Here is a 13,856-nt window from a genome sequence, read left to right on the forward strand (position 1 = left end):
AAAAACATTGTCAAGAACTAACTGTGCATGATGGTTCAATCATTCTCAGAGGTGACAAAATTCTCATTCCAGTTGCTTTGAGTAAGTGGGTAATTAACATAGCCATTGCCAGTCATTTAGGTATTGTGAAGCCCAAAGCACTTTTACGTGAAAAGGTATGGTTTCCCTCCATAGAGAAACATGTTGAATTGGAAATCCAAAACTGCATTACATGCACCCTTCTTTCTACGCAAAATAATAGGGAACCATTACAGATGACTGACCTACCTGACGTCTGGGAAAATGTTGATGTTGACATCTATGGCCGATTGTACAATGGTAAATACATACTAGTGGCTGGGGATGAATAGTCACAATATCCTGTTCTTGAAATAATATCTTCAACATCTGCCACATCTGTCTTACCAGAGTTGGATAGAATTTTTACTACTTATGGAATTACAGGCACAATAAAGACAGATAATAGGTGGTAATTTCAGCAAATTCATGAAACATTTTGGAATACGACACGAAAAAATTACTCCCCTGTGGTCACAAGCTAATGGTCTTGTTGAACGTTTTATGCTTAATCTTGGAAAGCTAGAAAAGATTTGTAAATTATCCCGAATTCCAATTCAACAATCCTTAAATCAATTTCTAAGACAATATAGTTCAGTGCCTCGCTCCACAACAAATGTCCCTCCTCAGACATTAATGTTTCAAAGAAAAGTGATCAGATCCACACTTCCGGAAATTAATTTGACTCCATCTAAAAATCGTCAGGTTCGGAATACGGATTCTGCCAATAAACAAAAGGTTAAACAATATGCAGATCGAAAAAGGAGGGTTACTGTTTCTGACTTACAAGAGGGAGATCGTGTTTTGGTGAAACAAAGAGTACACAAGGACACGACTGCTTTTCACCCAAATCCACTGACTATAGTGAAAAGGAAAGGAACGATGATTGTTGCAGGAAATGACAATCAAACAGTGACAAGGAATGTGTCCCATTTCAAGAAGATATTCCATCTTTATCTTCTGATGCACAAAGTCAAGAGGATGTTATCACGGTACCTTTGGCATCCTCAGCACCAAGTGATCCTATTATGGAGTCTACTTCTTTGAGTGAAGGATCACATATCCAGAGGCAGAGTCATTAAACCTCCTGCCAGGCTTATTGAGCAGATATGACTCTTACTTTATAACTCCTAACTTGTTGTTCTAGAAGGTATTCCAGTTCCATGTGTATTGGGTTAATATTCCTGCACAGGTAAAGTTAATATATTGTTATATGTTTAATTTCATAAATGCACTACTTGGTTGAATGCAAATTCAATGTTATGTGTCTTAAAGAAAATATATGAAAAGAAGGGGGGAGATGTAGTATCTTATGTATATAGATAGTTTATGTGCTTTGTAAAGTAGTGTATATGTAAGAATCCTGCAGTACAGGACATGTGATCAGGAAGTAGGGATATAGAGAAAGGAAGGAGAAGAAGGACAGCCATTAGGAGATGATGCCTTTATCTATCACTAATAATGCAAGTATTACAGGTTGAGTATCCCTTATCCAAAATGCTTGGGACCAGAGGTATTTTGGATATGGGATTTTTCCGTATTTTGGAATAATTGCATACCATAATGAGATATCATGGTGATGGGACCTAAATCTAAGCACAGAATGCATTTATGTTACATATACACCTTATACACACAGCCTGAAGGTCATTTTGGCCAATATTTTTTATAACTTTGTGCATTAAACAAAGTGTGTCTACATTCACACAATTCATTTATGTTTCATATACACCTTATACACACAGCCTGAAGGTCATTTAATACAATATTTTTAATAACTTTGTGTATTAAACAAAGTTTGTGTACATTGAGCCATCAAAAAACAAAGGTTTCACGATCTCATTCTCACTCAAAAAAGTCCGTATTTCGGAATATTCCGTATTTCGGAATATTTGGATATGGGATACTCAACCTGTACCATTATGAAATAAAATACATAATGAACATACTTGAGGATTCTTTGCTATAATGAAAGGTACATCAGACTACAACAGATGGAGACCACAGCTAAGAAAAAAGAACACATTCACTAATAGGCATGAACACATCTGGAACATACGCATCACATACAATTACGCCCATATGTTTAACCGTTTGTTTTGCCTGCAAAATCTGCATTTTCTATAAGGCATCAATAAAACTTAAAATACCTCTCCAGTACCACAGAAACAACTCTGCCTCATGTACAAAGCAAAATGAGCCAAACATGTACACAAGAGCATAATAAAAGCCCAAGTAACAATTAGTAAATGATCAACATCATAAGTTCTCTTTCTGCATACTCAGAAAACACATGTGCAATTATCTAATCACAATCTGTTTTCTAGTGATAGAGATTGTCATTATTATCATCCATGCCACTGCATCTGCATACCCCCCAATATTTTCATTTATGGAAGAAGGACTTCCGCGCCCGCCCGAAAAAGGGGCATGGCCTATTCGAAAGGGCATGGCCTTGCGGCACTGCCGCGATCGCGAGTCATGCACCCCATTTGCCGTCACTGAAGGGGGCATGCCCAGCGTTCTGTGAGCTGCTGGCATGCCTCCAGTCACCCTGTCTCCATTGACGCACAGCGCCTAATCACTGCTGCACGACGCCCATAGAGGGAGAATATAACCTGTGGCGAGCGCAGCGAGTCCGCAAGGGGCTTTCTAGTGCATATCCCGCTGCCGGCATTCTAGCGGACGGGTTCCCGCTGACGGGATCATGACAGCCAGTATACCATCCGCCGGAAATAGTACATATCCCATGTGTTTAGCTTACAGACTAGTGATACAAAGGCTCTACAGTGGAATATTCAGAAATAAATGTATAACTGTCTGTATAGTACAGATCTGTGTGTACTAAGACCTAGGGCAGAAAAGAAAAAATATTTCCTACATTTCCTTTTATCTTTTTTACAGCTGATTTATACCAACAAATTATTATAAAATTAATGCTTACATTACAATGTAGCCCGAGCCTTGTGTTTAATGTAACCTGCAATTTGTCATGAAGAGAAAACTTGTGACTGTAAATTAAGGCAGCTTAGCTAGCGGCACATTTTGTATTCCCTGCTTACTCATCTCCCTTTTGGGTCAGACAAAATATGTCAGGGCGAGCTACTGTAAAAACCAAAAGCATATTAAAATTTAAATGTAATCTGCATTGCAAATCATTTTCTCCACACTCTTACATCCAGTATAAACAACGTACAACGGGGAAGACAGGTTATCTATGGGGGGTTTACAAATACAAATGTGCAAGACGTACACACACCAGACGTACACACGGTTGCACCTAACAAAGCGCGATCGCTGTACATCTCCTATATTGGTGATCAATACTAAAAACTACTAAAGGGGGACACAGTTCAAAAGGAGACTCCCCTCTTTCACGTCGGGGTGCCCTCAAGTGTGTGTTTTCGCATGCAACGAGCTCTTTGTTGAGTCAAGCTGCTTTTCTTTAATTAACAAGTACTTTTAAGTCAAAATATATTTTATTTACATAGCATAATGTTATAAAGGGACCTATTCATTTTCGAGAAGAATATGGTAGCCCAATAAGGCCTACCATTTTAAAAACTAGACAACTTACATTTAAGAGAGTAAGGGGAACGTGTACTAAGCAGTGATAAAAGTAGAGAAGTGAGCCAGTGGAGAAGTGAGCCTGTGGAGAAGTGAGCCTGTGGAGAAGTGAGCCAGTGGAGAAGTGAGCCTGTGGAGAAGTGAGCCAGTGGAGAAGTGAGCCTGTGGAGAAGTGAGCCTGTGGAGAAGTGAGCCAGTGGAGAAGTGAGCCTGTGGAGAAGTTGCCCATGGAAACCAACCAACTGCTACGCATAACTTTATAGAATGCACTTGATAAGTCTTACATCAAAGCTGATTGGTTTGCATGGGCAACTTCTCCACTCTTTTCACTGCTTCATACATCTTCCTGTATGTACTAAGCCTTGGAGAGGAGATAAAGTGGACAGAGATAAAGTACCAACCAATCAGCTCCTACCTGCCATGTTACAGACATGTTACAGGAGCTGATTGGTTGGTACTTTTTCTCTGTCCACTTTATCTCTCTCCAAGTCTTAGTAGATAGGCCCATGCATGCACAACACTATATAAGGCTGTATGCTGAGTAGAATGTATCAACCACACTGTCCCTATAAGTATACTCGGTTTCACTGGCGTCCTCATTATTGGGGCTTACTTGCACCAGCTCTATCCTTGGTGAAAGACATCTGAAATCAGACCAATCCCTGTGTATGTACAACTCCGTCTAAACACCTCCGCTAAACTCAGCCTGTGTGCGAATGCCCCTTTCCCACCTGGCTGCGCACATTCAGCCTCAAAGGAAGATGCTACTAATTGGTGGAAGTATGTGTACTGGTGGTACAGCATATGCATGCGCTCAGCTATAGAGTATGTGCAGGGACAAAAATCATAGAAATCATCCGCAAAATATACTTACATGCGACTCTGAGCCAGTCCCTCTGTGTACCATTCATTCTATTGTATATAGGGGGTCATTCAGACCCGTTCGCACGCAGCGGTTCATCGCTGCAGTGAGAACGGGTCGGAAATGCGCACGCACGGTGGACGCATTGCGCACACGTGTCGTTGCCCGGCGACAGCCGTCACCGGGCAGCGGCACTGCCAGCGGAAAAAGTGATCGCAGCAGCGATCGCAAGAAGACTGACAGGCGGGAGGCGTTCCGGGGCATCAACTCACCGTTTTCCGGGCGTGGTGAGGCGAACACAGACGTTTGGGGGGCGGATGTCTGACGTCAATCCCGGGACCTTCATCGCTAGATCCGACGCACAGGGTAAGTAAGTCTGACCCTGGTCTTGTTTTACGCAAAACTTTTTTAGCATAGCAGGGCTGCACAAGCGAACGCAGCCCTGCTATGCTAAACTACACCCCCCCCCATAGGCGGCGTCAAGTTGATCGCACGGGCAGCAAAAAGTTGCTACGTGCGATCAACTCGGAATGACCCCCATACTGTGAGGGCTTTACATAAAGTGATACAAAGCAATACATTCTAGAGGTAGGGGTACAGAAATCCCGGATAATATCCTCATGAAGAAAGTAACAGTAAATCACACACATAGTTGATCATTAAAGAAGATTACACTTTAAAGAACACTTATGATAAAATAATATAGAGGTTCTTCTTTTATATTCTGTGGCCTAATATAGCAAAGCTCTTAATCTCAATTTGTAAAGATGCCAGTAAGATATTTCATGCCAGGGTACATTTACTATCGTCTCTCAGATCATGAAAATGATGGAAAGTCTGCACCTTAGACATACTGTACATAAAGTGGTAATGAAGTTCTTGTTACTGTATCCTTAAATATATACATATATTTAGTGTTGGAAAAGTTAGAAAGTGATTGTATATGTTTCTAACAAAATTACCTTTATATTGATATTTCAGATTTTTACCCTCTTCATTCTCTGTGTATTTGTTTAGTTTGTTAATTTGTTATTTTCTTAATTTGAAATAAATATAGTTTAAAGTTTACTAACTTCAGCTATATTAAAATTACTAGGTCCTTCAGGGAATTTTTTTTTTCTTAATTACATTTTTATTGAAATAGTATACAACAATACTATAGCACATACACAATATCTCAAACCACTAAAATAAAATATAACAAAAAAAATGGTGGGGGAGAGAAAGGTCAGAGAGATAAATACAGTGAAATAATTAGTAGATCTGTTACTGACTATAAAATACAGACCTATACAAAGAGGGAGAGGCGTATAGCTGGTCCCATAAAAGACTAAGGGGCCCATTTATCAAAGTATATTTGCGCCTATAGCCCCGAAAACACCCGTTTTCGGGGGTTAGCTGCAAATAATAGGTATCTCCTGAATGTATGTAGGAGGAACCGCAGCAGGTATCTCCGATACCTGCTGCAATCAACCACTGCCACCCGCAGCCGCATCCCCCAATGCAAAGCATTCCTGATATTGGTCCCCACAGTTACCCACATCTGAAGAAAGCAGTAGCACATTGTAACCTATGTGCTGTGGATTGCAATTGTAGCTGGGCAGAGGGCCAAGAAGTGGCAGCGTATGCACAGACCCTCCCTTCCCCCCGGCAGCCATCTAAGCACATCGCAGGGATGTGCTCCTTTCGGAGCCCCTGTCCCTGCATAAACTGGATGATGCATCCCTATGATAGGATCGCATATTACAATGCGATCTTGGTCGGTAAGAAATGCCACCCAGATCGCATTCAATATGTGATCCATGATAAATGGCTCCCCTATAGAAATGTATGGAGGATCAAAACAAGTGAACGTCCAAAGTCAAATTCCCTGTAGGAATAAGGTAGGCAGGGGCAGATTAGCCACAGTAATTGTTCTCTTAGAAGTAGCTCTATAGTCATGGCACCCAAACCAATTCATCAGCGGATTATAAACTGATGAAGAGTAAGGAACGCCAGCTACTGTACCTCAAAATCATAATGGGCTTGAACAATAGTCTTCTTTTGCTGCAATACTTGGAATAACATCCGAAAGCCAATGGTATGCTATAAGGGCTTTTTCAAGGCATATTTTAACTAGTGATGAGAGGATTCGGTTTTACTCGGTTTTACTCGGTTCTCAAAACGGCATCTTATTGGCTATCCAAAACACGTGACATCCGTGAGCCAATAAGATGCCGTTTTGAGAACCGAGTAAAACCGAATCTGCTCATCACTAATTTTAACAGCCAATAAATATACTTGTGACTTGCCTGGTGGGTGGTGTGTTATCAGCCTGACGGTAGGGTAAGTGTCATTAGCATGGCGGGAAGGATAAGTGTCAATATGCCTGTGGGTGGTGTAAGTGTTATAAGCCTGGTGGGTGGTATAAGTGTCATTAGCCTCGTACATAGGGTAAGTGTCATTAGCCTGGTGGGTGGTGTAAGTGTCATTAGTCTGGTGGGTAGGATTAGTGTAATTTCCCTGGTAGGCAGGGTAAGAGACATTAGCCTCGTACATAGGGTAAGTGTCATTAGCATGGTGGGTGGTGTAAGTGTCATTAGTCTGGTGGGTAGGATTAGTGTAATTTCCCTGGTAGGCAGGGTAAGAGTCATTAGCCTTGTGAGTAGGGTAAGTGTCATTAGCCTGGAGGGTAGAGTGAATATCATTAGCCTGGTGGGTACAGTAAATATCATTAGCCTGCTGGGTACGATTACAGTCATTACCCTGGTGGGTAGAATTAGTGTCATTACCCTGGTGGGTAGGGTAATTTTCATTAGCCATGTGGGTAAGAGAAGTGTCATAAGCCTGGTGGGTAGAATAAATGTAATTAGCCTGCTGGGTAGGATTAGTGTAATTACTCTGGGGGGCTGGGTAAGTGCCATTAGCCTGGTGGGTAAGATAAGTGTCATTAGCCTTGTGAGTAAGATAAGTGTAATTAGCCTGGTGGGTAGGGTAAGTGTCATTAGCCTGGTTGGTAAAATAAGGGTCATTTGCGTTCCGGTTAGGGTTATGTGGCATCAGCTTGGCAGGAAGGGTAAGTGTCATTACCCTGGAGGGAAGGATAATTGTGATTAGCCTGGCGGGTGAGGTAAGGGGCATTAGCCTGGTTGGTAGGGTAAGTGTCATTAGCCTGGTGGGTAAGATTAAAGTTATTTTCCAGATGGGCAGGGTATGTGTCATTAGCATGGTGGGAAGAGTAAGGGTCATTAGCATGGTGGGTAGAGTAAGTGTCATTAGCCTGGTGGATAGGGTAAGTGTCATTAGCCTGGTGGGTAGGTTAAGTGTCATTAACCTGCTGGGTAGAGTTAGTGTCATTAGCATGGTGGGTAGGGTAAGTGTCATTAGTATGGTGGGTAGGGTAAGTGTCATTAGCATGGTGGGTAGAGTAAGTGTCATTACCCTGCTGGGTAGGGTTAGTGTCATTAGCATGGTGGGTAGGGTAAGTGTCATTAGCCTGCTGGGTAGGGTAAGTGTCATTAGCCTGCTGGGTAGGGTGTCATTAGCCTGGTGGGTAGGGTTAGTGTCATTAGCATGGTGGGTAGGGTAAGTGTCATTAGCATGGTGGGTAGGGTAAGTGTCATTAGCATGGTTGGTAGGGTAAGTGTCATTACCCTGCTGGGTAGGGTGTCATTAGCATGGTGGGTAGGGTAAGTGTCATTAGCCTGCTGGGTAGGGTAAGTGTCATTAGCCTGCTGGGTAGGGTGTCATTAGCCTGGTGGGTAGGGTTAGTGTCATTAGCATGGTGGGTAGGGTAAGTGTCATTAGCCTGCTGGGTAGGGTAAGTGTCATTAGCATGGTGGGTAGGGTAAGTGTCATTACCCTGCTGGGTAGGGTTAGTGTCATTAGCATGGTGGGTAGGGTAAGTGTCATTAGCCTGCTGGGTAGTGTAAGTGTAATTAGCCTGGTGGGTAGGGTAAGTGTCATTAGCCTGGTGGGTAGGGTAAGTGTCATTAGCCTGCTGGGTAGGGTTAGTGTCATTAGCCTGCTGGGTAGGATTAGTGTCATTAGCATGGTGGGTAGGGTAAGTGTCATTAGCCTGGTGGGTAGGGTAAGTGTCATTAACCTGATGGGTAGGGTTAGTGTCATTAGCATGGTGGGTAGAGTAAGTGTCAATAGCCTGGTGGGTAGGGTAAGGTTAGTGTCATTACCATGGTGGGTAGGGTAAGTGTCTTTAGCATGGTGGGTAATGTAAGTGTCATTAGCCTTTCCGGGAAGGATTAGGTGGCATTAGCCTGGTGAGACAGGTAAATGTCATTAGCCTTGTGGATACAGTAATGCCTTTAAATATCTTTTGGTCAGACACCTGGTATCTAGCTCAGTTTCTGTCACAGGTTTGTTATCAACACGGTGCATGTAGTGCAGAAACAGCAAGTGCCTCTGGTAGTGGGAATGTATTTCTAGCTCTCACTCTTCAGCCTCTAACTGAAATCACACTACCTTATTCATTCCATTGTTATGTCACATTTTTTATTTACTTTGTAAACTATTTGAATACTTATTCTTTAAATGAAACTATTAGCAAACAGCACACCTTGCTTGAGGGACATCAATATTGGATGAGACCACCTTTTGTTTCTGCTCTAGCAAACAGATGGATCTTGTGCATTCCTGGTTCAGTTCCTGGTCAGGTTCAGTGGGTCTGCTGGTATTCCTCAGGACCATGTATGGAGCATCATTCGTTTCTGTGGCCTGGTGGCTCTTTTGTGGCTCTGATGTCAGGTGTCTAACTTGTCTGACATCCACCTGCTGCTTTTTAGATTTCGTCTCCGATTTTACACGTGTTACCTGCAGAAATGACAATTTTACAAGCACAGAAAGTTCACATTTAGTTCACAAGTAGAATATTGACAAAAAAAAATTTCTAGTTAATTTTACAGTAATTAAGCAATAGTGTTAGTCAGGAAAAGTTGACTATAATCTACAGACAAATAATTGTTGGCCCATAAAATAAATTATGAGTTGTGAATCAATTCTTCAATCTATTAAATATGAAAATAAAAAAAAATAAGAATTTACTCACCAGTAATTCTATTTCTCGTAGTCCGTAGTGGATGCTGGGAACTCCGTAAGGACCATGGGGAATAGACGGGCTCCGCAGGAGACTGGGCACTCCAAAAGAAAGATTAGGTACTATCTGGTGTGCACTGGCTCCTCCCTCTATGCCCCTCCTCCAGACCTCAGTTAAGGAAACTGTGCCCGGAAGAGCTGACACAACAAGGAAAGGATTTGGAATCCAGGGTAAGACTCATACCAGCCACACCAATCACACTGTACAACTTGTGATGACCATACCCAGTTAACAGTATGAACAACAACTGAGCCTCAGTAACAGATGGCTCATAACAATAACCCTTTTGTTAAGCAATAACTATATACATGTATTGCAGAGAGTCCGCACTTGGGACGGGCGCCCAGCATCCACTACGGACTACGAGAAATAGAATTACCGGTGAGTAAATTCTTATTTTCTCTGACGTCCTAGTGGATGCTGGGAACTCCGTAAGGACCATGGGGATTATACCAAAGCTCCCAAACGGGCGGGAGAGTGCGGATGACTCTGCAGCACCGAATGAGCAAAGGCAAGGTCCTCCTCAGCCAGGGTATCAAACTTGTAGAACTTAGCAAATGTGTTTGAACCCGACCAAGTAGCAGCTCGGCAAAGCTGTAAAGCCGAGACCCCTCGGGCAGCCGCCCAAGAAGAGCCCACCTTCCTTGTGGAATGGGCTTTTATCGATTTAGGATGCGGTAACCCTGCCGCAGAATGAGCTTGCTGAATCGTGTTACAGATCCAGCACGCAATAGTTTGCTTTGAAGCAGGAGCACCCAGCTTGTTGGGTGCATGCAGGATAAACAGCGAGTCAGTTTTCCTGACTCCAGCCGTCCTGGCTACATAGATTTTCAAAGCCCTGACTACATCCAGTAACTTGGAGTCCTCCAAGTCCCGAGTAGCCGCAGACACCACAATAGGTTGGTTCAAATGAAACGCTGATACCACCTTAGGGAGAAATTGGGGACGAGTCCTCAATTCTGCCCTGTCCATATGGAAGATCAGATAAGGGCTTTTACATGACAAAGCCGCCAATTCTGACACACGCCTAGCCGAAGCTAAGGCCAATAGCATGACCACTTTCCACGTGAGATATTTCAGCTCCACGGTCTTAAGTGGCTCAAACCAGTGGGATTTCAGGAAATCCAACACAACGTTAAGATCCCAAGGTGCCACTGGAGGCACAAAAGGGGGCTGAATATGCAGCACTCCCTTAACAAACGTCTGAACTTCAGGCAGTGAAGCCAGTTCTTTTTGAAAGAAAATAGATAGGGCCGAAATCTGGACCTTTATGGACCCCAATTTTAGGCCCATAGTCACTCCTGACTGTAGGAAGTGCAGAAATCGCCCCAGCTGGAATTCCTCTGTTGGTGCCTTCCTGGCCTCACACCAAGCAACATATTTCCGCCATATGCGGTGATAATGATTTGCTGTCACATCCTTCCTAGCTTTTATCAGCGTAGGAATCACTTCATCCGGAATGCCCTTTTACGTTAGGATCCGGCGTTCAACCGCCATGCCGTCAAACGCAGCCGCGGTAAGTCTTGGAACAGACAGGGCCCCTGCTGTAACAAGTCCTGTCTGAGAGGCAGAGGCCATGGGTCCTCTGAGATCATTTCTTGTAGTTCTGGGTACCAAGTTCTTCTTGGCCAATCCGGAACGATGAGTATAGTTCTTACTCCTCTCTTTCTTACTATCCTCAGTACCTTGGGTATGAGAGGAAGAGGAGGGAACACATAAACCGACTGGTACACCCACGGTGTCACTAGTGCGTCCACAGCTATCGCCTGAGGGTCCCTTGACCTGGCGCAATATTTTTTTTAGCTTTTTGTTGAGGCGGGACGCCATCATGTCCACCTGTGGCCGTTCCCAACGGTTTACAATCTGCGTGAAGACTTCTGGATGAAGTCCACACTCTCCCGGGTGGAGGTCGTGCCTGCTGAGGAAATCTGCTTCCCAGTTGTCCACTCCCGGAATGAACACTGCTGACAGTGCTAGCATGTGATTCTCCGCCCATCGAAGAATCCTTGTGGCTTCTGCCATCGCCATCCTGCTTCTTGTGCCGCCCTGGCGGTTTACATGGGCGACCGCCGTGATGTTGTCTGATTGAATCAGCACTGGTTGGTTTTGAAGCAGGGGCTCTGCTTGACTCAGGGTGTTGTAAATGGCCCTTAGTTCCAGTATATTTATGTGTAGTGAAGTCTCTTGACTTGACCACTGTCCTTGGAAGTTCCTTCCCTGAGCGACTGCCCCCCATCCTCGGAGGCTTGCATCCGTGGTCACCAGGACCCAGTCCTGTATGCCGAATCTGCGGCCCTCGAGAAGATGAGCACTCTGCAGCCACCACAGCAGAGACACCCTGGCCCTTGGGGACAGGGTGATCAACCGATGCATCTGAAGATGCGATCCGGACCATTTTTCCTTGACCAGTGTTCAAGGATTTTAAATTCAGAATGGGTCTCACCGAACCGTCTGGTTTCGGTACCACAAACATTGTGGAATAGTAACCCCGTCCCTGTTGAAGGAGGGGAACCTTGATTATCACCTGCTGGAGATACAGCTTGTGAATTGCCGCCAGTACTACCTCCCTTTCCCTGGGAGCAGCTGGCAAGACTGATTTGAGGTAACGGTGAGGGGGAGTCGCCTCTAACTCCAGCTTGTATCCCTGAGATACAATTTGTACAGCCCAGAGATCCACCTGTGAGCAAACCCACTGGTTGCTGAAGTTTCGGAGACGCGTCCCCACCGCACCTGGCTCCGCCTGTGGAGCCCCAGCGTCATGCGGTGGACTTAGAGGAAGCGGGGGAGGATTTTTGTTCCTGGGAACTGGCTGCCTGGTGCAGCTTCTTTCCTCTACCCCTGCCTCTGGGCAGAAAGGATGCGCCTCTGACCCGCTTGCCTTTCTGAGGCCGAAAGGACTGTACATGATAATACGGTGCTTTCTTAGGCTGTGAAGGAACCTGAGGTAAAAAAGTTGACTTCCCAGCTGTTGCTGTGGATACGAGGTCCGAGAGACCGTCCCCAAACAATTCCTCACCCTTATAAGGCAAAACCTCCATGTGTCTTTTAGAATCAGCATCACCTGTCCACTGCCGAGTCCATAATACTCTCCTGGCAGAAATGGACATTGCATTAATTCTAGATGCCAGCAGGCAAATGTCCCTCTGTGCATCCCGCATATATAAGACGACGTCTTTTATATGTTCGATGGTTAGTAAAATAGTATCCCTGTCGAGGGAATCAATGTTGTCTGACAGGGTATCAGACCATGCTGCTGCAGCACTACACATCCATGCTGAAGCAATAGCAGGTCTCAGTATAGTACCCGAGTGTGTATACACAGACTTCAGGATAGCTGCCTGCTTTCTATCCGCAGGCTCCTTTAGGACGGCCGTATCCTGAGACGGCAGTGCCACCTTTTTTGATAAGCGTGTGAGCGCCTTGTCCACCCTAGGGGATGTTTCCCAACGTAACCTGTCCGTTGGCGGGAAAGGGTACGCCATCAGTAACCTCTTAGAAATCACTAGTTTCTTATCGGGGGAACTCCACGCTTCTTCACACAAATCATTTAATTCAGGAAAAGTCACTGGCTGCTTTTTCTCCCCAAATATAATACCCTTCTTGGTAGTAACCGGGTTAACATCAGAAATGTGCAATACATTTTTCATTGCAGTAATCATGCATCGGATGGCCTTTGTAGACTGTACATTTGTCTCATCCTCATCCACACTGGAGTCAGACTCCGTGTCGACATCTGTGTCTACCATCTGAGCTAGCGGGCGTTTTTGAGCCCCTGATGGCCTCTGAGACGCTTGGTCAGGCGCGGGCTGAGATCCCGGCTGTCCCAAGGCTGCTGCGTCATCGAACCTTTTATGTAAGGAGTTGACACTGTCTGTTAAGACCTTCCACATATCCATCCAATCCGGTGTCGGCCCCGTCGGGGGCGACACCACACTTATCTGCCCCTGCTCCGCCACCACGTAACCCTCCTCATCAAACATGTCGACACAGCCGTACCGACACACCGCACACACACAGGGAATGCTCAGACTGAGGACAGGACCCCACAAAGTCCTTTGGGGAGACAGAGAGAGAGTATGCCAGCACACACCACAGCGCTATATAACACAGGGATTTACACTATAATGAGTGATTTTTCCCAATAGCTGCTTATTATCCTATTTGCGCCTAAATTTATGTGCCCCCCCTCTCTTTTTTACCCTTCTCGTACAGGATACTGCAGGGGAGAGCCTGGGGAGCGTCCTTCAAGCGGAGCTGTGAAGAGAAAATGGTGCTGGTGTG

General features: G+C 44.7%; 1 protein-coding gene across 2 annotated transcripts in view; it reads right to left on the reverse strand.

Moving 5' to 3' along the window:
• ZNF704 (zinc finger protein 704) overlaps positions 1-13,856 on the reverse strand; it is a 217,775-nt gene that overhangs the window by 136,505 nt on the left and 67,414 nt on the right. For both annotated transcript variants that reach the window (XM_063923984.1, XM_063923983.1), the window contains exon 2: positions 9,039-9,292. In XM_063923984.1, the coding sequence (XP_063780054.1) occupies positions 9,039-9,292 (254 nt within the window). The remainder of the gene's footprint in view (positions 1-9,038; positions 9,293-13,856) is intronic.

This window comes from Pseudophryne corroboree, chromosome 5, assembly GCF_028390025.1.
Source record: "Pseudophryne corroboree isolate aPseCor3 chromosome 5, aPseCor3.hap2, whole genome shotgun sequence".
NCBI classification, from domain to species: domain Eukaryota; kingdom Metazoa; phylum Chordata; class Amphibia; order Anura; family Myobatrachidae; genus Pseudophryne; species Pseudophryne corroboree.